General features: G+C 46.6%; 1 protein-coding gene across 1 annotated transcript in view; it reads right to left on the reverse strand.

Moving 5' to 3' along the window:
- Window positions 1-842: 842 nt before the first annotated feature.
- Window positions 843-27,105, reverse strand: part of PNPLA2 (patatin like phospholipase domain containing 2) — a 29,034-nt gene continuing 2,771 nt past the window's right edge. Inside the window, exons 2-9 of the mRNA XM_030949752.1 lie at window positions 14,141-14,373; window positions 13,889-13,954; window positions 9,720-9,929; window positions 8,930-8,990; window positions 8,048-8,215; window positions 7,477-7,609; window positions 6,957-7,079; window positions 843-6,149 (exon numbers count right to left, since the gene is read on the reverse strand). Of these exons, the coding sequence (XP_030805612.1) occupies window positions 5,885-6,149; window positions 6,957-7,079; window positions 7,477-7,609; window positions 8,048-8,215; window positions 8,930-8,990; window positions 9,720-9,929; window positions 13,889-13,954; window positions 14,141-14,373 (1,259 nt within the window). The 3' untranslated portion in view covers window positions 843-5,884. The remainder of the gene's footprint in view (window positions 6,150-6,956; window positions 7,080-7,476; window positions 7,610-8,047; window positions 8,216-8,929; window positions 8,991-9,719; window positions 9,930-13,888; window positions 13,955-14,140; window positions 14,374-27,105) is intronic.

Raw genomic sequence — 27,105 nt, forward strand, 5'->3', positions numbered from 1 at the left:
GTCACTGATTAACAGCACCGGGCTGGCGGGTTTGTTATTTTGCAGTCATTAGAGGTTAAGAGAGCTGTTTGCTTTACCAGCTGCATCCTATAATGCAAATTCCAGCATTCCAGCACTTGTCCCCGTCACGTGACAGCACATAACAAAGTCTCTTCCTAAAGTTTCCGGCTGTCAAAAGCCGGGACAAAGAGGGGCCCGAGCCCTGGAGCGTCCCCAGAGCCGCGCAGCGCCAAACCCCAGCCCGTGTGAGCTCCTGTCCCTGCCCCGGGGGATCGTGCCCTGATCCCTGGGCTGGCACCAAGGAAAACCCGAGAACCCGAGGGCCGGTGGTTTCCATGCTCTCCAGCTGGAGAGTAACCAGGGCAGGCCTCGGTATCTGTCCTAACAGGCAGACACACAACAGCCACTACCGTCTATTTCACCAGCGAGGAAACAAACTCTCTAGAAAGACAGGTCACTTTCCTCAAGAGGTGGTCCCGTAATGGAGAAGGTTCAGATTTGTGAATAACGTTTTACTAACACTTTCACAGGTGCCAAACACCTGCTATTCCCACAAGAAGGTGCTTAATTCCTCTTGGAAACCCGTGTCTGCCACAGATCTCCAATAAACAGAGGCTAATAGCACTTGAGGCATTTAGGCTTGAGTAAATCAGAACTGGACCAAAATGCACCTCTAGATGAATGCCCCCTTTATTTGTGTACTGATAAATGTTGACACCAAGAGGAACTTGAATGGGCTTGGGCCTAGCAAAACAAACCCACATCATACAGCACATCCAAAAAATATTTAATAAACCTTTAAACAGCAAGAGAAGCAGCCTACCAGAGCCAGGTAAATATACTGAGAAAGTTTTTATTAGAAGATACAGTTCTGCCAAAATAAATAGTTACATTTTCTTCAGCAAAACATTAGAAAATAGAAACAGGAAGAAAAAAAAGCTTCAACAATTTAATACTGAAGTTTTAAAGTGACTGTGGACACTACTTAGTGACATTGCCACATAAATACATAACTTGTTATGCTATTGCTGGTCTAGTTGCTGCTCTGACACCAATAATTTCCAAAGGACCTCCACATGTGTTGTGTGCTTCAAGGTCTTCTCTAACTCAGTGGCAGCAGTGGAGTAGTCCCAGGACACACAAAGCTCAAAGAGCTGCTTTAGATGCTGTTTTCAAGAATAAGAGAAAACCCCAGAAGTGAGAGGTATTTATTTCAGTTACATTTGTTATTTGTTTGGAACTAGAGTTTTGTGCTCCCTGTGCAGGAGGGCTGATGTGGATCCAAAGATTGAGGTGGATGCAGTTAGGGGCTGTCCTAGTGGAGCTGCCTGCAAGTTGGAAAAGGAGCAATGTCCCACCAACAGGCAAGGGGAAGGAGGGAGAGGAGAGGGGAGCGAGTCCTGCTGCACTCAGGAAGGCGGACACCAGAGGGACAGGAGGCCAGAGCCCACTGTAAAGGCACAGCACGTGTTTGGCACAAACAAGCTGGCTAACATGGCAGCCAGGTGAGGTGGTCCATTCTCTCACTGATTTAAGGAGAAGACAGAAACAAAGCTTGAGAAAAGTGTTGGCAAGGCCCTCTGATTTTGGCGGCCCTGCCACCCATCACATCTGGCATATATTTAGCAGAAATTTACTATGGGTTTATTCCCCTAAGGAAGAAACACACACAGAGCTTCAGGTATTTCTCCCACACCTGCTTTGGCAAAAGTGAAAGCTCTTTTCTCCAAAGAAGTAGTGAATTACTAGATAATTTTTATAAATTAATAAAACCACTGGGGAATATAAAAGTACTAGGGACACCCCAGTGCTGGCAGACAGCAGATTCTCTTTTATTTTGAGTGTTGCAGGTACACAGCCTTCCAAGAAGCCATGAAAAAACAATTCCTAGGTCCTGTACATAGTGGTCAGTATTTTCTCCTATTCCTTGAAAATCAGCTTGCAACAGTATTAGCAGTAGGCAGGCAGCAAACCAAACCAATTACACTACACACTAATTGTGGGTTACAGAGCATGCCATAGGCACAGACTGTTGTACACAAAACAACTCTACAGTGTGGTGTGGGTTAGGGGCTGGTTAGGTGCACAACAAGGTCACCATCAGCCTTGTTAAAAGCAGCAATTAATAAGACAGGAAGGAGGAAAAAATAGTGGATTCCTGAATGCACAGACCCTTTATGTGAAACAGTGGAAAGGGCAAGGGTTGGGACTCCTGCAGGAATCCAGTGAATGCTCTAAGGACCATTGGACACGGACTACAAGATGAATTTTTGTCCAGGAACCTGACCTCCCACTCACCATACACTGTGGAGCCCTGCTGGGCTGCCCAGTCACACCATTTGGAGCAGAAAGGACTGACTGCCACAGATGACCTTGCTCCTATGGACTTGGCAAGTGAGGGTTAATCAGCAATGGCTGCCCAGGAGATAACTTTGTACACCACGAGGTACACACAGAACAAGGGGCTGAACAGTTCCAGTGAGCACTATTGTAATAAAGCCCTCCATAGGCTCTGGAGTGGATATCACAAGGTTTCCAGAGATTTCAAAAAGAGTGGGGTCTCATCTAGACAAGGCAGCACTGCATAACAAAAATCTATTCACAAGCTGACACAACCCTTTTTCTACATCAGTGAGAAAGGTGATCTTCCCTAATTCCTTCATCCTTCGCAAGGATCCTGTGATGGATCCTTGCAAGGATCCTGTGATGGATGAGCAGCAAGAATTTCAAGCAAATGGGTGAAATTTTTCAAAAGGAAAATGAGGCTAGTGTCAGGTATTTTTAACAGATCTGCAGTTCCTTTATCAGAGCTCAAATCTATAAAGCCAACAGGCTATCACACAATAGCCATTGTAACACTTGGGAAATAAAAAGAGGCAAAGAAAGGGTTAATACAGAGTGGTACTTTCCCAGTATCCTTCACACCCTGCAAATTAGCATAGGAAAACCAGGAACTTCCTTGTGAAGAATTAGACCTTTATTTTTAAAGCCAGGCTTTGATTTGTGGTTATAGTTTGAAATGTACAAAAGTTTCTCGTGGAGAAGTTAATATAATAAATTAAACTACTGATGAGGTGAAACACAGAACAAAACTCAGGCCTTTTACCAGGCACAGCTGTTGGTCTCCTCAAATGCATGAGCCAAAATCTCCAAGCCTTCTGGATCAGAGCACTGGAAGACAGTGGCATCAGCCTAGTCAGCACCAGACCAGTCAGTTCTGATGCAAAAGGCAAGGGATAAGGGTGCCAAGCTGCAACTTAGCACACTCTGTTGCCAGGAGTATTTTGTTTCATAGTTTAGTGGTTTACATAATCACTCAGTGGTTTTACCAGTCCAGGAAGAAGGGATAAAAAAATACTTGCATCATTTTCTCCACCCATATATGAACTAAAAAAAAAAAAAAGGTCAAAAGGGCAGCAGCTTCTAAACACAAGGTTTTCCTTATGCAGTTTTGCCCCTCAGATGTTTTGCTTCTGGAAAAAATGCCTTAATTTCTTGCCACTAAATATCTCTATGTTCTTGCCAATTGTTCTGTGTGCACTAGGGACAAGAGACATGTATTTAGCAATTTAAGTAGCTGTGCGTGTGCCATTCCCCCTAAGAAGGTAGTCCAAAACAGTGGAAGAAAAGAAATCCCATACCAACCCACTAAATGAACACCTTTTCTCAGTTCCAATTTTCATCAAATTCATCTTGCTCCCTCTAAGTGACAGTAGCTTGTTGCTGGTTCACTTCCACTAGCATCTAGCATTTTTTAGTGTGGGCTTTAAACAACCAGAAGATCAACTTGTTTGGTAATTGAATGTTCTATCCTGATTTCAGAATCCTCCAATTTTTTCCTCTTCCTGTAGTGACTTCCCTGTTCCCTGACTTAATTATGCAAAGCTTAAGACTAAATCTGACTGCGTTAAGTGCAGGCCTGCTTTGTAAATTGCATAGGCCCTTGTGTTACACGGTTTCATCCAGCAAGGGCAGTGGGGTGACAATCTAAGTCACAAGTTCATTCTTGCACTGCCTCCTGGGCAGAGGCCACTCCATTGCCTCCCAGCTTGGCACAGCCACTGCAGCAGAGTCCTGATGCTTATCCATCTCCACACAAACACCAAACCTGTGCCCAGTGAACAGCTGTGCTCGTAGGAAACAGCACCCACCCTGTCACCCACACTGCTCATGAAGATTTACTACTTTTTCCAGTGATTAGCGCAACTTCTGGGTTTATTTTCCCTTTCTAAATCTAAGGTGCAAAACAGTCTATTAAAAATTACTATTCCATGTATAGGCTACGTAATCAGCTTCTGATACCCTGTCCTGCTCCCCAGCAAAGACAGCGTATGTTTGCTTTGGCCATTGCACACTGTTTGTGCTAGGAGAGGTAGAAGACGCCTCATGTAGCAAGACAAGCAGCAGAAAAAGATACCAGGAGCTGGGTTTGTCAGAGTGTGAAGACCTAAGCTTAAGTCCATGCAATCCCCACAGGAAGCCACGTCTCACCCTGTGGAGAACACGGGGTTCATATTTCTCACACAAGCCATGACCACTGTGGAGAAGGCAGTGCCTCAAGGCAGAGTCCTGCTCTGCTACAGCTCTGGATTTTAAGGGGCAAGACAAAGAGGAGCCAGTTCCAAGGGGCTGCATGTGCCTCAACAGTCTTCACTTCTCATGCTCCTGCTATTGCTAGCTGCAGAGCAGGACCTGTGAGCCATAACATGAGACAGGCAAGCTGGGATGCTGGTGTAGCTACAAGCCTAAATCCTTCTCGCTCCAAAGCCTCAACAACCAAACTTTCTGAGCAAAAGAGAGATAAAAGCCTCAGTTTGGCAGGAGATCCATTCTGTATCACCCACTCAGAATCTGCCTCAGCTGTACAGCCCCTTAAGGAGCAAAGCCCAACTGACCCCTGTCAGAGGCAGCCACTTCCCCAGCACTTGCTGTGACACTCCACCACAAGCCTCTCAAAAATAACATGCCCTGCACAATTCTCATCTTCCTATGACCACTTCATATTGCTTCAGCTGCTAAATTGATCCTGAGATGAGCAGGCTGAGCTTTTTTTCAGGGTAACCCCACACCAATTCCATTCATAGAGTGAGGAATAGGGCCTCAAATTCAACATGTTTCCCTGGAAAAAAAATCTGTCAAAATTACTTCTTCAAATAAGCTCAATCACTTAACACTCTGAGTTCAAGTTACAGTAGCTCCCTGAGGACCCCAATCAAAAAGGGAGAGATGAGGACAACATGAATCAGGGAAAACAGGTAACTTTTCTACACTTCTGCAGTTCCAGTGTAGTCTGCTGCAGGACCAGCTCCGGCTTCTGGTGTGGATGCAATTAAGGGAGAGAGGAAAGGACATGGTTTCAGCAAAGAAGAAAGTCAGGAGAAGATTTGAAAGCCATGACAAAAATTGGTTTGGCAAGAGGCTCCTTCATCTTTCAGTAGCACAAAGAACTAAAGGTTGTCAGATGATTTAAGGAGAGGAATCAAGACATATGCTCTGAAAAACCAAGGGAGGTAAAAGCTGTATGAACTTGAGAGCGTCATCTACATCCTGGTTGTTTGGCGGTAAAAAGCCAGTGGCAATTCAAAGTGCACTATTTGGGAGAGCCCAGCTGGGTCAACATCAGCCTGGCCACAGGCAATGGCCAGGCCTCACCACAAGTCTAGAGCAAGGAATCAGCCTGTGTGTGGCTGTGAACACAAAGGTCCCTTGCTTGGCCCAGGGGGCAACAAAAGTCTACAGTCAATTCCACCAGTGTCCATCCTGGGGAAATCCCCATGGCAACATATTCAGGAGCATGGGGCAGCCTGCTGCTGAGGGATGAGACTGGTCCCACCCTGTGTCCATTCTCCTTCCCACCCACTCTCATCCCCTCACAGCAGCAGGCTCAGAAGAGTGGCAGGCACTCTTTTGCACAGCCTAGAGGTGGAAGCTTTAACTGAAACCCTTCCCGAGGGAAGAGGGAGGCTTGCATGTCCACGTTGATGCAGAGCAAGCCCAGCATGAGCTGGCGCTGGTACTCCTCCCACTTCATCATGACGTCAGAAACCGAGCGGTGGCTCCTCATCCACATGGGCAGTGCTTCACCACAAGGTGCCGGGGGAGAAATTGGCAGCTTCTGGGGCCCTCCGAGCTCGAGGTGGTAGTAAAGCCTGAAAGGCAAATACATGCAAAGACTCGGTACATGAGAAGACTTGGAGCAGGTCACCAGACTAGAGCTCCACTACCACAGTCCTGTTTTGTACTAAATTGACTACATGATTTTAGTGAGAAGTCTCTGTGTGCCCATTTTTCCCCGCTCACATCTCTCAGTTATTCAGACTATGAACTCTTTTGGGTAAGAATCACACCTTCGTACTTGGATCACATCACAGCTGGGACCCGCTGACTATTACTGAGAGAGTTTCCTATTCTCATCCACATAACAGTCTTGCCACAGCCTCAAACCAGGGGTTCAGTCCAGAAGCACATGCACACACTCAGGCCCAAAGCACTTGGTCTCACTTGGAAACTCTCTGGTGTTCCCTGGGTACCATATTCCCTCCCCACAAAAACCAGGCTTGAGGTAGAAGAGGTCATTTGAACACAAATACTTCTTGGAGATCCTGGACCAGCAAATGCCACAAAGACAAGCACTTCTGTCTTCTAGAAGGAGCATGAAATAAGCTGGCATACTGTTTTAATCAGACTTTAGGCCATGTCCCCCATAATAGGGGACAGTTAGACTTTGTACCCTATAATGGGACGAAGGAAAGGGACCACGTGCTGAGTCTATCCAACAGTTAGGAAAGCCAAGAAACCCTGGACCAGATTTGTATTTCAGCCTGAGTTCTAATTCCTTCTGGTCAATTTGTGCCTTATTTGCTCTGCTCCAGTGGAATAGAGTCTCTAGAATTCAAAGGTGTAAGGGGAAATGAAGGGCTCCTCCTGAACAGTGCTCTGAAGAAAAGCAGCCACACCTGGCTGAAAGATGGCTGCCCAGTTTCTTCTTGGCTTTCTTCACAAGATAGCTGCAGATTTCTGTCATCTGCTCCCTCATCCATCTTATATCCTCAGGGATATCTGGGAGCCATTCCAGCAACCTGTAAAGAGACAGGAGACAACCATTAGCTGGGCCACACAAGGGAATATGATTAAAAGAGCACCAATTCCAAAGTCTCTCTTAAGGCTCAAAAAATCTATCACCACTTTCTGGGGCAAGTTCTAGCACACAGCAATCTTCTTCAAGCTAGAAGTAGCAGCTGTAACTAAATGACACAGGAAAAGTTTGGGGTTCTTGGGGTTTTTCTGGTTTTGTAGGGGTTTGTTTGGTTGTGTTTTTTAGTCATGTCTGGTAAATGTCAAGAGCTTCTTCCCCAGGAATACCAGCAGTGCAGAATTAGAGAGAATCCCGCTTTCTGGCCATTCAAACACTACAGCTACATCAAATACCTGTCTGCACTGGGAAGAGCAGCACTGAGGGACCAGCCCAAGGCTTACCTGACAGTGAAGGAAACTGCAGACTCCAGAGGCAGCATGTAGGGGACCATCATGGCTGTGGCCACACGCACAGGCAGCATGTTGCTCAGGCCAGTCAAGAAACTTCTTCTTTCAGCACAAGCCTCCATGAGAGCTGAAGGCAGAAGAAAACATGGTTGAATAGCCCCAGTGGGACACTCTTTTCTTGTCATACCTCAAAAGTTACTCAGCCTGAGGCAGCTACCTCCCACTTCTAAGGAGGTCTTGCTCAGGTTAGTAATTCCCTGAGCAGAGCTAAAACCAGCAGCTTTCACCTTTATCAGACTCTAAAGGAGTGAGCAGCAAGACCCTCTCCTCTCCTTACCATGCAGAACACTGTCAAATGAATCAACCTCTCCAGTCCAGCCTCCACAGTATGAGCCACAACTTTATCTGAGATCCCGCCAATCCATCTAACCCTCAGCAGGTGTCATTTCAATCCTTGAGCATGACCAACCCCAGCTATAAACAATAACCACATAGCCCAGTAATCTTCTGAGGCAGACCAGGCAGCACAGGAAGATTACCTGTGATCTCTCCCTTTGAATCATACCTTGGTTCAGTCTGGGAGGCAAGTGTTCAAAGATATGCTCTTCAACAACAGCAAGGGCAGTGTTGTCCTCTAGTTGGTCCTCAGCTTCTGTTTCTTCTTCTTCCTTCTCTCCTGGAGGTGCTTCTATGGCAAGGAGAGGACGGGCAGGACTTGGACGATGAAGGAGACCTGAGAAGAGAAGTTATTCTGTAAGGATGAAACAAACCAGCTGCCCTGCCTGGCCTTCAGAGTGCCAGTCCTTGCTTCACCCTAACTCCTCTCACGCTGAGGTCATGCCCAGCCTCTTTAGCTTACATCTCTTGTAATGCTTACCACAAGGAGATACAAATCTTGCCGGTTTAAGTTTATTCTCTCCTTCCCCATCAGTTCTCACATTTCCCCTTTAAGTTCTGCAGGGTGCTGTTTTGCAGAGTTTTGTTGCTATAATCTGCCAGTCACCCATCTTGCAGGCAAGATTTCCCTCCTGCAGTGCAATCCCAGTTATCCCGGTCCACATCACTGTCCACGGACACGAGGTGGCAGCAAGCGCACACCCAGCGCTGCCGCGGCTGGAGGCAGGAGAGCAGCGCCCAAGTGTCCGGCACCGCTGAGGGCAGCAGCACACAGACCCAGCTGCACACGGAGAGCAGCCGGGTGTCTGCAGGAGGCACAAATGGCACTGCTGCCCAGCAACTGTGTTGGTAACTGCCAAGGTCACACTCCACCTCTCCTTCCTGAAGTGCTAGGCTCATTAATGAGAATTCCATACCCTAGTATCTGAGGCACAGTTCAGTTCTTCCCTTCCTCCTTTCATATGCACCATCAACTACTCTCAAAGCCAAGGCACAAAGTGTGGCACAGAACAGACAAGTCAGTGCACCCTACAAATAGCCAGCGCCTTACCATTCCTCTTCAGGAAGTGCAGTGCATCTCGATAGCCCTGCTTGCACATATCCCGCAGCACCTGTGGGCAGAGGAAGGAAAGTTTCATGTGGAAACTGGCTGAGCAAACACCTACCACAATGCTGGCTTCAGAGGAATTCTCCTGACTCCTGAGCTATCCCAAGAACAAGCCTCATTCCTGCTAGCCTTGCTCATCGGGCTTTGAGCAGGAATGGGAGGTACAGCATCAATACATTGGCTATGGGAATCACAGGACAATTTCAATTGGAAAGGACACCTGGGATCCCACTGAAGTGTGGGTACAGACTGCAGCTACCCATCTACAGCTGATGCTGCTGTGGGCAGCCTTCAGTCAGTCACTCTGACAAGCAGCCCAGAACACTTCCCTGCAGATGCCAGGAAGGGCCATTGAGTTTGCAGATAAAACCAGCTAAGACTAGAGAAGAGGTGGGAAAAAACTTGCCCAATAATTCAGCACATGAATGCATGCTTATTGTTTACAGTGAGCCTGATTTCCAGGCAAAGACTACTCTAGAGAGAGCAACATGGGAATACTTTCCAAGCAACTGCTACCACCTGAATTCCAGCTATTCAAGTAGAAAAAGAAGACAAACCCTTGTGCAGGTGCTCAAGGTTTAGCAAGTCACTGGGTTGATAATGTCAAGATTAAAGACAAAGCACAAGATACAAAACTAACAGTGTCTGGAATCTTCTCCTGCCAAAGTGCACACACTTTAGCCAGTGCCCAAGATGCGTGGTCCCCAAGTTCTGGTGTGGCCAGGAAACTCACCTGTGGCTCTGGAGGAAACAGGGCCTTGGAGAGGCGGTAGAGGTTGTGAAGGTTGAACTGGATGCTTGTATTGGTGACTCTCAGCTCGTGCATATTTGTGGAACTGTCCCGTGGGCAGATATCGCTCTCTCCCGAGAAAGGAGACACTGTGATTGTGTTCTTCAGCTCATATTGGGGCAAATTGTCAGAAATCCCTCCATCAACATATCTCTGAAATCAAGACAAATGCAGTAATCTTCATTCTCACAACTGATCAAGCAGCTATTTTACTCCTTTTCCTGTTTGTGCCAACAACTTGGGAAGGAATGGAATACATCCCCCAGCACTGGAGGAATAAAAACCAGCGATAGCACAGCTGTGTTGTTTATAACAACTCCTTCTGCTATGTGCTTTTTCTTGGTTGAGTGTGCTGCTCACAAACGTTCCATAAGAAAGGCATATTCACTTGTGTGACTGCTGACTTACAACTCCTATGTGGTCTGACTGCTGTCCAATTAAATAATAATACACACCAACAACTACCTGCAGTGCAAATTAGCACTGATCTAAGCTGTCACACTGTGACATTGTGCCATTTTTCACTTGTGTTCAAAATGAATAAGCTCAGACACAAGTCCCCACTGGCAGCAGGTTTGTTACCTGTGAGTAAAACCAGCTGATTTGTTGCTAGTGGGCTTATCGAGCAGCAATCCCAGCACATGCATACACACTGGGAATCTACTTGCTGTGATGTGATAACAGAGCACACGGGACTTGGGTTTTGCTCTTAACAGGCACTCTCTTATCAGAGAATGTTCTGTACTTCTGTACCATAAACACATTTGTGTTACCCTTGCAGGAAGGGCAACCCCAGTAGTAGGTTCTCAAAACATTCCTTGGCTACTGTAATTGCATAAGGAGCTGAGCAAGACGATCCCTATCACAGGTTTTGGCAGAGTAAGTAACATGCAAAAGATAACAGGAAAAGGATGTTGGTCAAGCCAAAAGAGAAGGAAGCTGGGGGTCTTTGCAGAGCAACAACTCCAGCTCTTGTGAACCTCAGTTACCGAAGAGCTCTGCTGGTTTCATATCAGGGTTGATCCTGCAATTTGCTGCCTGGATCTGTTTCCTTCCTACCCAAACATAAATCATGATACAGGGGCTATGCAGCCCCACTAGTAGCAGCTGTAAACATCTTTCAGCTCTCTGCTGGGTGAGAAGCTGAGCCAGTAGAGGCTAAACCCAGGCAGAGCACAGAAATGCTGATTGAAGGAGGAGGTGCTCCATTCTGCAGCCTGCTTCTTCTTGTTTCACAGGCAGACTGACCACCAACATTGCTCTTTTGCTGCACAATGCCTAGGAAAACATCAGATGTGTGGCCTGGAGGCTGCTTTGCATTTTGTTCTCTTGCTCTGGATGGCGGACAAGACAGAGACCTCAATCAGCTTCTCTGGGCCTGGGGAACAGTTCACAGGCTCAGGGGCTGAAAGCAACTAAATTCAGCTATAGCAAGCCAGCTGCCATTGATGCAATAGGGTCAGGGTGGACTGCACATTCCCTTCTTGGGAGGAAAACTAAACCTCGGGGCTACCTTTGCAAAGAGCCTACAGCTTCATGGGAGACAGCTTGTGATTACAGTGGTAGGCTACAGCAGCCCAAACTCAGAGGACAGGATATTTTATCCTCATGGCAGCCCTTGCTCACCAAACACTGTGTCAAGACAGGCACTTAGAGACTCCTACACCACCTGAATTTGGACAGTGAAGAAAGTGGAAGGACAGGACAGATTAAACTCAAGGGTAGAGTACATCCTCTCAGAAACACTAACACAGCTTGCTCTCAAGATGTTTTCTGACAACAGAGATGCCAACAATCAACAGAACTCCCTCCCCCTTCTGAAGTGGACATCAGTTCCCTAAGCCTAAAGCAACCACAGCAAACTGCCACTGTCATCCTCTTCCCAAAGCTGCTCCACTGAGAGCCAGACTAGGCACAGCTAGAGCTGGAGACATCTGCCTGACTCCCTTTGCAAGGATGAGATTCCAACATGCTGAGTGGGACCAGAACAGAGCAAAGCAGGCAGCATGCACTTTTGTTTCGAGAAAAAGGAGGTAAGCTTTAGTGTTGGACAACACTAGTTTTGCAGTAAGGATGCAGAAGACACGTTTCCCTGAGGGTGGCAGCATGATTGCACAGATGCCATTAGAAAAAAGGCTCAACTCCAACAGAGCTGATTGGCAAACCCTTCTGACTCCATGGAAATCCAGGAGTACACCTGCACACCCCACTCTTCGGTCCACTGCTTGCAAGCAATGCTGATTAACATTCCTCAGTAGAGTTCAGCTGCCACTTTAGATTTGCCTGAACCTCCAGTAGCCCAAGTGTAACCACTCTCCAGCTTCCTGCAAAGCCAGAACAGCCCAAAGCCACAGGCTGGAGCCACCAGCTGCCTGCAGCACACGCAGCAGCAGCAGCTTTAGGGGATGGTTCATAGACTGGGGTGCCCACTTCCATTCCCTTATGTCATCCCGTGCACAGGGCCCCTCACTCACATGATTTGACAATCAGCTTTGTGACCCCTGCCAGGGATTCATCTCACCCTCATGCTGCAGATAATTCACAGCTATTGTGTGTGCTGACAGGTCACTTTTCGATTTCTCAATATTTAAGTTGTTGGGGTTTTTTAAACGCCCCTGCCCATCTCCATCAACCATTCCATGAGACTACCAGATCTCAGAGAACTGAACACTGGAAAAAATTTAGGAGGAAGGCAAAATATGGATTTTGCACCTTGCACACAGTAACATTGCCTTGAAAAAACACTGCCTTGTGCCAGGCCAGTCAGTTTATTCTGTGACAAATACAGTCACCACAGGCATGCTGAGAATCATGCATTTCTGTTTCAAAACCATTTCCCAAGTTCATACCCAACCCAAACTAGCCTCTCACCTCATCCGCAATCCCCCTTCAGAGCCATGCTTTTCTGGGGAAGAGGTAGGAATTAAATTTCCTCATCTCATATTTCCTCCCCACCTTCTCCCATGAGAAGTGATTATCCCTCAGTGTGCCAGGGCAGCTGCACATTCCAGAAACCCTGATGTTGTACACAGTTTTGGAATGGTGAGATTTTTTCCTGATGCACACTGACCTGAACTGGCCCCCAAATGGGGTGCAAGGCAAGAGCCACTGCCATGGTCCTACCAGCTGAAGGGAAAAAGCCCTGGCAGCAGCTGCTGAGCAAATACCAAACTATTACTGATTCTGTCACTTCTCTGAAGGGCTGGATAACACTGGACATCTCCTCCAGGTCATTTCCCTGACCAACATGCTTGCACAAGACAAAACCAGCCAAGCTGTGTATTATGCAGGAGCAAAACTGACCTCACTTTTAGGACACAGGTAGCAATCAGAACAGATTTGATGCTGTGCTCTGACAGACAGAGACACTTTGGTCAGATCACTTATGGTAAATCAGGGCACATATTTTATAACAGTTCTCTCTCTCACTTTTGACTGTGTAGTTTGCAAAATCCCTGCCTTTTAATGTGTTCATTAACCTGTGTAGACAAGGGAAGCCAAGTTCAACCAGGACACCCTTAAAGCATGACTGCAATATCCAGAAATGCTGCAGCTCTGCACAGCTTTCACGTATTTTCATTTCTAATATGCAAACACAGAGGGAGAGATTGCTCTTGGGCAGCCTTGGACACAATTCTAAGAGAGCTCTGGCATGCAGCAGAGCATTATTGTCAGAGAAAGGACAGGAAGAATTCCATGGAAAAAAGGGCCAGTATCCACACCACTAGTTAAAGCCCTGCACAAAGTGTCAGGACATGGGAGAGGGACTACACTCATGACTTTTATCCTGGGCCAAACTTCTTTCCACATGCAGACAGCTGGAGCCTCAGTGATGGAAAGTGTTGGACCATACAGCCATGAGAACACTCTGCTAAGCCAGCCAGCCCTTCCCCAGACTGCATCTATTACTATATGTTAAATCCACTGGTCTTCAGGACACTTATAGTCAACTGCATGCAGCAGTGGAAAGAAGGCCTATCCACTGCTGGAAGTTGTTTATTTGGGAATTTCTTGCATCTCTTCAGATAAATGCTGCCAGCAGGCAATAACATTGTCAAAACCTACTCATTAGTATGTAATTTAATGAAGGATCATCTTAGAATCTTACTTACCACTCCACGCAAGGTTGGAGGTATCAGCCCACAGTAGACAGGGATGAAGGTGCTGCAGATACAGGCCTGAGGGAGAAAGAGATCCAGAATCTAAGAATCAGATCAAAGCCTACTGAAACTATTACTGTTCTCAGAACACCATGCTGGCATGTGCTGACAATTATACTCCAGTACTAAGGACACTTGGAGACAAAGGCAAAACAAAACTGCACAGAGCTCCTGCCCAGCCCTCTGCAGTAAGAGTCCATTCACCTGGATCAGTTCCTCCTTGGAATTGAAGTCTGACAGGATCACGTTTTCCCCATCAGAGACCCGTGTCAGGGAAATACCCAAACGTCCTGCTGCAACCTCATGCCCATTGTCTGGCACCATCTTGGACACGGACATCCGAATGGTTTTCACCATGTTGAAAGAGGGGTGGAGTGGGCCCAAGAACCTCTTCCGGGCTTCTTTTGACGCCCGAATAATGCTGGCACCAGCCTCACCTGCAACGAGACAAATGCACCGTGAAATGCTACCCAAACCAGTCTTCTCCTTTACAAAACTAGGCACAGGAAAGCCTCATTCCCAGCCTTCCCCAGAGGTTTCTTCCCATTGGTTAATACAAACTCAAACCAAGAGGTTATTTACAGGGGATGTTAGAGAAGTCATGGAAGTCTGCTGTCTTGGGCCTCACACACCCCTATCACAAAGAACCACGCTCCTCTTACTTATGTTTGATGAAGTCAAGGAAGATCATGTGCATCTGACTATTTCTCACACTAAGGCCTCACACTGCTTTTTAGATTCCATTGCACTGGCCAATGCAGGGCTGGTGAAAACAGACTGAGAAAGAAAACAAGGCTGATACTTCTACAGTTTTGAGCTTATGGATAAATCCACTTCAAAACATATTCCAATAAAACTTTTCTAGTAAGCATCTTTTTCCTGACAGGAAAACAAATCATCAGCCAGTAAGCAGAAGTGCCAGAACAGGAAAGCTGGTGCTTTCCAGCTAAGTGATCCCAACTGCTGTGAGTGTCAGCCACATCTCAAGTGAGCAAGAGGGACTAATGCTCCATTAGGGAATCAGAGACTTAGTTCCTCCTGCAGAGGCTCTGGCATCCCATCCCTTCCATATCCAATTTCACAGCACTAAACTAGGCCCTGATAGCAAGAGGTCTTGTGAAGGAATGCTTGCTTTACCCTTTCACACAGTGTCCCAGCTGGGTTTGAGAAGAGGAGACATCCCAGCTGCACAAAAGGGAAGGTATCTGCTAAGCCCATTATCTCAGTCACTCAGAGTTCCATCTGGCAAGCACATCAGAGCTCTAAAATAAGAAAAAAGGGATAGAAGGAAGCAAAAATACAAAACTACAGCACCCAGCATTTTCCACTGACTGACTGCTGCCTCCACATACATCCAGCCATGATGAGATCCAATAGTTCCTCTAAGTACTAGCTAATCACTGCATTCCAAGGAGTGTCAGGAACATACAAGTGAGAAGAATATGAGGGAGAGAATTAGAGAAACCAGGAGAAAAGAAGCATGCTTTTACAAATGAAGACTCCTCTCCAATCAAACTGGAGGTCATTTCCTGGAAAAGGATGAAAGACTACCAGTTTAAGCCATCTGGAAGTCCCCTCATTTCGCTCTCCCACTCAGTTTCTCAATTGCAAAACAAGGCAGCAAAATGAAAGAACTCAAGTTAGACCCAGGTTAATAAATACAATGGAGATAAGAGCAACAACCCTCAATGCTATGTTGACACATCCCAGTCTTTTGCAATACACATGTGCCAGCAACATGTTTTCCATCAATGCAGCCTGGGAACGTGATTCTGGGCTTAGGAAACCCACCAACACCAGTAGCTCAAGCACGCAGAGAACTGGACCCTTGAACATGACCAGAGATTCTGAGGTCAGGATTTTAGGCACTGTGAGGTAGCAACTTAGCAGAAAAGCCAAAGTTCCCCCTCTGAAGCAATTTTTAGCCCTCTAATCCCAGTCTTCTGTCCTAGAGCAATGTTTAGCAGTCTAATTCTGATCTTATTTACTCAATTAGCAGTAAGCCATTGAGCCCAGCCTGTTTCAGATAGTAGCCACATGGTTCAACATCGTTCCTAACACGGAAGAAGTCAGCCCCACAGAAATACACTTTATAATCACTGAGACATTCGCACTCAAAACGCTCCCTAAGACACCTTCATGTCTGTCAGGGGAGGAAAAACACCAAAAGAAATTGCAATCAAGCAAAAACTGAAGGAATCCCAGCCCAGCACCTTACTCACACAACCCCATAAAGGAAAATCCTCTGCACTGAGTGCCTTGCAAGGAATTGTTGGCTTGGTTGAAACCCCCATTGTGGGGGGGTGAGTGTTGAGCATGCAGCTGAGGGGAGACCCCTGTGTGCAAAAGCTGTACTGGGGAGAGTGTGGATTATCCAGGAGATGGTGCTTGCTTAGGGAACGATGCTTTCAGGCTTGGCATCTCAGTGTGCAGAAAGATGTGACAGCAATACTGAAAACAACTGCAACTAATGACTGAAAAAAAAGTGAGCTGGAAGGGGTTTGGGTTTTTTTAACAAAAACAGGAGAGCAAAGTCCTGACTATGCCAGCAAACAGCATTTGAGGGGAGCCCCGAGTTGCAGCTGCCTGCTCTATCAGTGTTTCATACCCAGGAGGGTAAAGTGAGATTATTGCTAAATAGCAAGTTCATTCTTTGAATACTTTCTGGATTTTTTTTGTTTTGGGTTCCCTTTATACATGTGTGCATACATGCATACCCACAGGAGCTTTGAGGCACTTCTGTTTAAAGACATCTGTGATTCTGTTGGACTTGCTGAATCACTTGCACCAAAGCTGGATGTGGAATTGCTCTGTGGGAAGGCATGGGCACAGGGTGGCCTGAAGTACCACCAGCTTTCCGGGAAATAAGGCCAGCTGAGGGGTCAGCCAAAGAAACCAGGTTTATGTAGCAAGATCCATGACAGATGACAAGTCCTCTTGGAAGTATATTTGGGAGGAGAGAAAAGAAGTGACAGTGTTTTAATCCTGTTACTACCAGAAGTGCTATTCCAGGAAAACCAGCTCAAATTCTCTTTGCAGTCCGTCAGAAGGAGCAGCTGAATTAGAGGCAGTCAAGAGAGACAACTCCAACAGGGGTCAGCCAACAGCTCTCAATTATTTCTAGGACTAGTCCAGTGCCAGATGCAGCCCTTAGGAAAGATTCTCATTGTTTTTTATGGATCTAGTGATTCAGGACACAGAGTCATGTGAAAAAGCTGAATTAAATTTGTATTTCCTTATTGAGGTATATACCACGGGGCAGAGGCAATCCCTAGCAGTTAGCAGTGTTTGCTGTGAAAACATTTCATTCTTCTCACACCAACCAATTAATTCAACACCTTTCCCTATATTATTAAGGCAATATCCCTCAAAAATGTTGCAATAATATATGTGGAATATTTCATTTTCATTAGAAAACCCACATTCCTCTTTACCCCACCCCCAGCAGTGCCCCACTGGGTGTTGTTATACATAAACCCAAGTACTGCAGGGCTATTGCCCTTATCTGAATTTCAGCTGCGATGACGCAAAGGAGCATCACTCAGTTATGTCCTGAAACACCCTAACATGTCCCTTGTCAGAAAAGACAGGCCAGCTGCTCCCCACTCTTCTGATTTGTCATCTGCAGTGGCTGCAAGGGGCAAGGTAGTGGCACCCATGGGAAAAGCCTGAAGGCAGCTGCTAGCTCACACTTCATTTTTAAGCTGTATCAATCCAGGCTCACATTATTGACATAGGGTTAGACTGCTCCCTTTAACAACTGACTTTCATCTCTATCAGTCATGCTCAACTCCAAAATAAGCCAGTAACTAAGTCTGTACTGGCTGGCAGCCCCTAAACTCTAACCTGAAAAGCATTCAAGCAACACATGCTATTTATAACTGTAAACAAACACCCCAGCAGAGTAGCCTGCTGTTATTCTGCCCCTGGGACAGCAGATCTGAAGATGGATCACCTAAAACTGTTGCTAGCCAGGCAGCTGGGGAGACCCTTAACTGCTGTTAAGAGCTCTGGGGTGGAACAGAAAGGCTACTCCAAACCTGTGCAGTGCATGAGGACGAGGAGCATCGCAAAGCCTAAACACTGCTCGACAGGAGAAGTGGAGAAGAAAGGTCTCTTCAGACTGACATCAGCAGCAGCAGGGCTTTGGCACCAAGGGCACCATGATGGTCTCCTCTTAAGCCACATGTTAGATCATATTGGTATCTATTTGCCAGCCAGTAAAATCACAGATGACCCATGAAGTATTTCAAATGGAAAAAAGTGCCTAAGACACGGACAAAAATAGGAGCAGAGCAAGCTAAATAGGGGGAAGGGCATTCTGAATATTCAACCGTGCAGCTCACCCATGACACTGCAGGTCTCTCTGGGAGAGCTCTGTGTCAGCACAAAGATCACCTGTGGCATGGACATTCCCACTCCCTACCTAGTGCAACAGTAAATAGGATACAAGCCTAAAGGACAAGTTCTCCCACAGGGAGGGAGAGCTAAGGCCAGAGAGCACAGAGAGCTGGTGGATATAGGGGCAGCACTCTGTCCCTGCTGGCAGGAAGCACAGAGAGGTCACACCCCAGACTGCAGATGCCATAACTTGCCTGGACTAGTGGGGCAGGCAGGAAACTGCAGATCCTCACTAAACCTGCTTCTCATTCAGCACCAACAAATGGACTCCTTCCTACACATCAGCAACTCCTCCGTCCTCATTCCCATTACCCAGGTAGGGCTCCAACTGGTCCAACACACCAACAGCTTCGAAAGGAAGCCAAGTAGCAGAAGGAAGCACAGGTACTTTTGCTATTCCCCCAGGCCCTGGACAGCCCTATGCCTTGTTCAGTTTGGAATCACATGACCAAGCTATTTTGACTGTAAGATTTTCAGGACAGGAATCCTGCCAGCCCTGTGTACTGTAACCAGGGACCTCATTCCAGAACTCCTTCAGTTCTGCTCAGCTCTCTGTTCCAGGGACGTTTGTGTGATACTCAGCACGGATGTCCCTTTCAAGAGTTCCCAGCTAAAATCTTCACATTTTGCTTTCAATGCAGCTGGTTGCTGAACACTGCTGGAATTCTCATTATCCCACTGGTAGATCCCAGTCTGGATGTAAATTTAGGAATAGGATGAGTCAGAAGGAATTTATTAGCATGATCTTCCCCAAAATTATCTTGGTTGCCCATCTCTTGCTATTGGCAGCTGTTCGGTGCCACATATGTGCAAGAGCTAAAAGTCAGTCTCTGACAATGAGCAGAGGTTTCAGGAGAGCTCTCCCATGTTCTTCCAGGGCACATCCTTAAGCTGCTCCAGCTCAGCAAGCACAGCTCTTGCACTTGCTTCTTTTCTAAGTACCAAGAGTAAGCAATGCACATGCTTTCCTGCCTGGTCTCTCCCAGGAGATGATACAGTCCTAATTACAACACACTCCTGTCACCAGCCCAAAAGAAACCTACAAAACTATAAACAGAATTTTTCAAACTGACATCTACAAAATAATTAACAGAGAACATTACTGGGTGTTTCCTCACGGGTAGCTCAGATCATCATGAAGTGCCTGTTTGTTCATCCCAAGGAGCAGTGCACAGCAATGTGCCAGTGACCCAAGGACAACCCCAATTCTTGTGGGCAATAACCTCAGTTTGTGAAAGATCCCACTGCTTGGGTAGACTTCTGTTCCACTTTCCACACTCATGCTGAAGCAAGCTGATTTCCACTTATTGTCCCATGAGAGCAAAAACCAGCCAACATTTCAGCCAAGCTAAATAAAGGCCAGCTTGTCCTGAATGGAAACCTGACCCAAGATGTTCTCTGACAGTCCATCAGAGAGGCTGAAGAGATGTCAGAGGGGGCCCCAAAGACAAATCCATGCCAGCAGGAAATAAAGAGCAATGTTTTACAACCTGCCCTTGTTAGAAATGCTCAGGTGATAGGTGTACCCCATTGCTGGTGACAACTCTAACTTCCATCTGAAATCCTGGACAGACACCTAAAAACAGTGGCTGTGGAAAGAATATCCCTCACTGGCCAGAAGTTGTACAACTGCCACTATTTGACACAAATAAAAAGCACCCATTTTCAAACATTGGAGGCTGGGGGATGGCAGCTAGCAGTGAAGTCTTCAAAAGCATCAACTCTTTCCTCATCTGTGCACATCCTCCTGTAAGCCAGTTTGATTGAGAAACAGCATGTACCAGAACAAGCTGTTCCTCTGGGACTTCCCTAATTTTTGTTGTTCTGATGTATATTTTTTATTTTATTTAAGGTCTTGAGTCAATCCTCCTCTCCAACTATTTTGGTATCAGGTAAGAAACAGTTCAGCTCACTTGGCTCCAGATAAGACATACAGGAAGGAAACTTACTTTTGCTTTTGGGGATACCTAGGAGGTAAACACAACTCCCCTCACAACCACACCCACTCAGTTTACAGACAGTCCTACTGCTTGACCAGCTGTTCCCCTGTGGCAAGATCAGGGGCTCTGTGCAGGGATTTAACCTCAGAGTTCAACAAACAAACAATTTTGTAAAGGAGAGTTCTTGGAAAGCCTGGCCACCAGGGGTACATAATGGTGCTTCTCCCCCTTTGCTCGGGAATGAGAGACACTGATACCTACTGGAACAACTCCTAGGGATCCCTGTTAGACTACAGTCAGCAATACCTATTCTGACCTTACAGGTAGGGCAAGGGCGAACACCAAGAGAAAAAGACAGCTTTTCAAGAAAGGCCAGCTCTTGCAGCCAGAGGCAGATACTAAAAGAAGGGCTCAGCCCACAATACTTCTGGTTCAGATTCTTCACGCTCAGCATTGCTTAGACCAGAGACACAAACTGTTTAGCCCAGGACACACTGTGCAGCAGGAGGGCTACATAAATTCAGATCATTTGCAACTGCTTCAGAACCAGAAGCCTCCCTCTTAACATGTTTGTCCCAAGATGTTTGCTTTTCTATTTCAACTTGGGGGATTTGGGGCAGGGGGAGCTGTCAGTTATGCTACCTGTTTAAATAACGCCAAACCAAAAGGAGACACTTTTCCCATTTGAGCCAAAAGATATGGTTAGTGTGCTCTAGATACTGGTTAATAGATGAACCAGAGCTATTGCCACATGCTAGATATGAGGAACATAAGATGAGGATCTGCTTTAAGTTGCCAGGGTTTTTACCTCTTGCACAGAGCAGCTCACGAGGCAGAGCGGTGACTGCCACATGCCCATCCATCAGCTGGTACCTGCAGGGTAGGACCCTCCTGCAAACCCAAGTGCAGATGCACCACTCATACCTCACCTTAAGGCTCATTGTTCTGCTTTGCACAGAAGCAAACAGGGAGAGCAGGCATAAGAACTCACAGGCTTGATGAGGTCTCCAGCTAAATTTTTGCACTGGACTTGATGAAGTGTTGGCACACCAAAGCCTTGCCAGAACTGCTGTTGTGCAAGCTGAGACTCGCTTTGTTTCTGCGGTCAGGACAGGAGCACTTATTTTTGCAACACAAAACCAAAAACAGGGCAGCTGCTGCTGTGAAACAATTGATAGGAAGGGCAGAGGCAGCTCAGAGCAGGCAGCCAGCCAGGATCCCTCTGTCACAACCACAACAGCAACACCCACTAGTCTAAGCTTTCCCTACTGTAATGCCCTAATACGAGGCTCAATGCTGCATTTCTGTTCATAGCATTAGAGAAATTAAATGACATTACAGTGCATGAAAAGGAAAAGCTGCTGAGGACCCCCATGAAAGCCATGTTCCATCTTCATCCATGCATCAATCCCTGTCAATGCTCTAGTGCAATTCAGACAGCATGGGATGACAAGAAAAGGGAATTCAAAGAGTAGACAAGGTGCAGCTCAGATCCTTGCTTCTCACTTTGGACCAAGTAATACTGAGTTTGAAGCAATGTTTTCAAAAACAAGTACTCATCCAGAGAAAGCTAGTGGAGGGGAGAAAGAGACCAAAACCCATGTCATAATGAGAAATTGCCTTTCTTCTCTGGTCTGCCCAGAGGCAGAAGTGGTGGCTTTTGGTAGCTATCAGCCTAAGCCCTGCAGAAAGCTTTCTTGTGTGCTTTCAGGTGGCAATTGTTTCATGTTCAGAGATGATACCAGAGACATGGCTGGCTCTGTCCCACAGCAGCCAGTCTTCCTCCCTATCCTTTCCACTGTACGCTTGTGTGACTGCTAAAACCCTAACACAGACAAGAGGAACAGCCCTGACACCCTGCACTGGCTCTGAGCCTGCATCATGCCCAGCTCTCATGCTCACAGAGCTCACCAAGCACTCCAATCCACGCCAAGCCCCTCCCTGTGCCCCTGTGAGGGCACTGCCTGCTGGGCCTGCTGTGCCCTCCCTTCTCAGACAGGTCAAGTGTCACCTTACACCCCAAACTCTTCCCCACTGGCCTGGCACAAGCAGGGCAGACTCCAGCAAGGAATTGAGAATCAAAAGCTCAGTTCCAAAGCAGTCCTCTGGCAAGGGGTGTTGGCATTTTGCTCTAGAATGATTCTTGTTTTCTTGGAGCAGCATCAGGCAGATCACAAGGTTAGGATGCATACCTTGGGAACCATGGCAAAATCTAGAAACTAATGCTACCTTTCTCCCAGAGACATCAGCAGTGGACCCCCAGCCAAAACACAACTGAAGTTCTGAAAACTACTGTGTGAGCAGGATAGGAGCTGCTCACAGAGGGTTGCACAGACCCCAGCAGGGAAAAAGCCTCTGCTCAACCCTTCCTGCAGGGCTGAGCACACAAACAAGAACAGCAAGAGACAGATGTTCACATGAACCTTTGACACATGACCTGTGTGCAAAAATGTAGCTAGTAGTTAAATGCTTCCCTTAAAGATTATTTTACCAATCCTGCTATGTAAGAACACTAAGATAGATAAATCAGTGTAAATCTCTGTGCTGACAGCCCACTCTGAAACAGGACTCAAAGTTTTTCCATGCATGGCATAACTATGGCAGCCTGAATCCACACTCTGCCTCCATAATACACTGGAATTATTTTTTTTTTGCCAAGCCCAGCACTGAATCAGCAGCATTCAATACAGCCAGCAAGACTGGCCCTTGTAATTAACATAGGCAAAGGGATTCCTGATTCATTTACACCCTCAGATGTCACCTCCTCTACTTCAGGATGCTAAACTAGATAATCCACAGGAGTGGCAAGCTCAGAGATTGCCAGAACCTCCAATGCTAAAATGATATTCAATCCTTTAAATTCTAAGCCTAAAAAAGGCCCCCAAAACCAATATCCATCCAAACAAACTTCAGTGTATGAAGAGGAAGAGAATGGTTCATTCTCAGAAGAAATCCTCCAGGTACAGCACAGTTAAAAGCCTGGGAAACAGTGGCAGAAGACACTTCATGAAGCTTGCAGATTCCAAAGGTCTTGTCAGGCAGAAGTCATCTGGCCTTTATCTGTACCAAAAACAGGACCAGCTCAGTTCTGGGACAGTGCCAGAGGGCAGCACAAAGCCCTGGGTTCTAATAAAGCTACCAGCTCCCACACCTGATGTAACACACTGCACCACAGATCAGCACAACCCCAGGGACAGGATCAGGCCTGCCACAAGCAGCTGCTGTATCACAAGTGACAAAAACTCTCTCCTCCATTCCTCTGGCCTTCATAGCTACAAATGGCAGGGGCTAAAACAATGTCCAGCAACATTTCTACACTCCCAGGCTCACTGATTGCCTCTCTCCTATGTGCTCCTTGGAAAGGATTTTCTACTGCCTCAGACTCTACCACTCCAAGGACACATTCTGCCTCTTCCCAGGGACACGGACTTGTTTAGGGCCTTCCGTGGAATCATTTCCTCTACCCCTCCTTTTCACTAGCTCTCACTCTACTTGCTTGACAAGGCACACAGCCCAAAACAAATATATAGGCTCTGCTGACTCCCACATAATTGAAGACACATCCTGACTTTCACCTCAAGTCCCAAGAACATTTAGCAGAAAGGAAGAGCATAAGTATTAGAGCTGGGCAACAAAGTGTGGAAGTGCAGAGAATTCAATGGAGAAGTGGTGGCCACTTTGGCATTCAGCCACAAGTAGAGTTTATATTGCAAAGAGCAAGGTGAACAAAGAGTCACCCACTCACACTGCTCCTTGGAGTAAGATTTCTGAGCTTTTGCAAAGGTCCTGTAATTAGAAGGCCTGCCCATTCCCATCTCCAGAAAGAAGGAATGCTGACTAATTACCAGTTCCAGCCCTTGCATGGTCCTCTTCAAGTTCAGTGAGCACAGAAGAGGTGGAAATCCTCTCCTGCCAAGCCAGGGAGCATTTAATCTGTGCTTAATGGAGGGCACAGAGAGAAACATGGAGAAACTGATGACTCCAGTGAGGCAGAGTGAGCAGGGGCCAAACATGTTCATCCAATCCCAAGCTCACTGCACTGGAAGGTAACACAGCCCCCCCAACAGACAGGAAACAAGCACCACCACCAGCTACTGGACATGGAGGCAGCAGCAGGAGTTTGGAACTGAACGACACAGCAAGACATTTGAGGAAGGCTTTTTGATTTATCAGGACTAAGCTTCCAAACACAACCAGTAAGAACACACAACAGCTTCTCCCATTTTACATGGAGGACTTGCAGTTGCCTTGAAGAGTTTGGGGAGCTAAGAGGCAGAAAGAAGTGGAACAGGTCAGACATGCTGCAAGTTCAAGAGACATGCTGAACCTACAGGTCAGAAGAATGACCAAAGCCCTCTTGTGCTGTTCCCAGTGACACTGCACAGCTGCTGCCATTGCTGACAGCAAGGCTGGGCACCGAGCTGCTCTGCACACCTGCTGTCTATATGGGGTGCCAAAAGAACAAACAGATGCCTTGCTAGCACTGTTTTTTGCTAGAAGTGGCTCCTTGGCTTCCCTTGCACTCATCCAATGAGATGTCTGCAAGAGCACCTTTCCTTACAGAAGCTTTCTTGTTAGAGCCAGGCAGAAAGCAGGAACAAGCTCCTTCCCTCCCATCAAGAGGTCCTACAGGGTGCTCTGGCTGCCAGCTTACTCCTCCGGACACCTGATCCCACAGCCCTGTGACTGCTGAGGGCACTGATCCAGGCTCAGCAGCTTCTCCACCAAGCCAGTGAACATTTCCGTCTATGTCAGCACAGAACATCCTCCCCTCCATCTCTATTTCCACCACAGAAAGCTTTACCATTTCCAAGAAGCACCAGAAGGTTCCCCACTAATTATATCAGTATTTCAATGTAAGTACATAAAGGTGTCCCTCTTTCCTGGGCTGGGACTATTGACCTCAACAACTTTTTCTCCAGGGAGGGCCTCTGCAGGAGGTACAAGTGCCCATCACCTGTGCAACGAGGGACCTAACTACTGAGACACCACAGATGCTACAAAACTTTCCTTTGTGTCCCTGTGGAGATCCATAGCTCTCTTCACACAGCCACAGAAGACAACATCACATATACTTCCCCTAGGATAAACATCCTGATTCATGCTTTGGCCAGCATAAACTGGCATTGCTCTGAGGATTCCATAGACTCTAAGCTGGTTTATTTCTCTCCATCAATCTGGGATTTGGTGTTAAGATTACACAAACACAGAGAAAGTAAATCTCCATGATCAGTTCTTAAGCCTTTGCATGCACATAATCAAATTGCAGAAGCACAGCATTTAAGATGTTGATATTGCTAATTATCTCAGTTTCAAAAGGTTTTGTTCATTGGGCTTTTTTTTTTTTTTTTTGCTCCTGCTACCCAATGGAAAACGTCTCTGCAGGTCAGCAGCACATTTCCTGGTGGTCACATGGTGACAGCTGACAAGCAAACCCAAATGTCAAATAACTGTTATGTCACCTCATGTCAAGCCTGAGACAGAGTCCTGGTTAAGATAGCAATTTAAAATAATTAAATTTTAAAATGCTGTAAGCAACCCAGGAAGTGCTCTCCAAAGAGCATCCCAAACAATGCTACTCAATCTAGCAACACATGGCTTCCTTGCTTTATTCTTAGTACTAAAAGCATCTCCTCAGCTTGCTTTTTCATTTTCTGTTGACCTTGTCATGCTTTAGGAGAACAGCTAACTTCCACAGATGGGGTTTGATAGCCAGCTTTGCATTTGACAGCAGAACCCACCCCTTCCCCTCAAAATAGAAGCAATTCAGCAGTTCCAACCCACCCTCAGATAGGACTGTCTAGGACAACATTCACATGCAGACAATTGAGATGCTGTTGGCTAACTATGAGTCAGAGGGACCTTAGTACCAGCTCAAAGACAGCTTTTCAGCAAATACAGCTTCAGATCTCATCATTTATTCGGACTGCTACGCTTCCAAAGCAAGCACAACAAACCCCATACAGCTCACCAAAGTAAGATCATTGCAGACCTTACCAAAACTACATTCCCTACTCAGTATTAGGGATGAAAGAATCCTGCAGTAGCTGCACTTTAGCATTCCTCCTGACTGAAAAAGGACAGTCTCACCACGTCACGTATGCCAGTTTTTCTCATCCAGGCCGGTGACTTTCAGATTTATACAGACAGGGGACCATCCTCAAAGCTCCACACCTAGAATTTGTGAAAAGCTGCAGGTTTGGAGGTACACACAAAGAGGGGAGAGCAATGCCAGCATGAGAACTTTCCACTTGCTAGGCACATAAAGGTGCATTTCCTGGCGTGCTGGACTCCAAGAGCCCCAAGAGATGGTATAGGCATTACAGAATACCCTTGGGGCAAGAAGCTATTCATGCCACACCACTGCACCATGCACAATCAAGTAACTTGTAAACACAGGAGACTGCCCAATGCACCTTGACAGCCATACAGATTGTGCTAGTGGAAAATTGCACTGCTTTTTCACACCAGCAAACAGAGAATCTCAAAGCTGGAGAGAGAGCACTTCAGATGCAGGGCAACATCACCGTTGTAACCTTGAACAACAAATCCAAGATCCCTACAACTTAATGGTAAAGTGCTTAACCAGAGCTAGGCAAGGTCATATCAGACTGTAAATACCTCCTGATCTCTTATATAAATATAAGGTGCCCTGCCTAAGTAATATGCACAACAATGTTGTTCTCTTTGCTATTCTCAAGCACGCCTTTGAAGTCCACAGTGTGCTCTAAAGGCTGCTGATCACTTGGTCAGGGCTTTCAGTTCAGTGTCAGCCCATAGCAAAGCCTTCCTGTCCTACACAGATGATGACAGTGAGGTCTCAGCTAA

This window comes from Camarhynchus parvulus, chromosome 5 (genome assembly GCF_901933205.1).
Source record: "Camarhynchus parvulus chromosome 5, STF_HiC, whole genome shotgun sequence".
In the NCBI taxonomy this organism is placed as follows: Eukaryota; Metazoa; Chordata; class Aves; order Passeriformes; family Thraupidae; genus Camarhynchus; species Camarhynchus parvulus.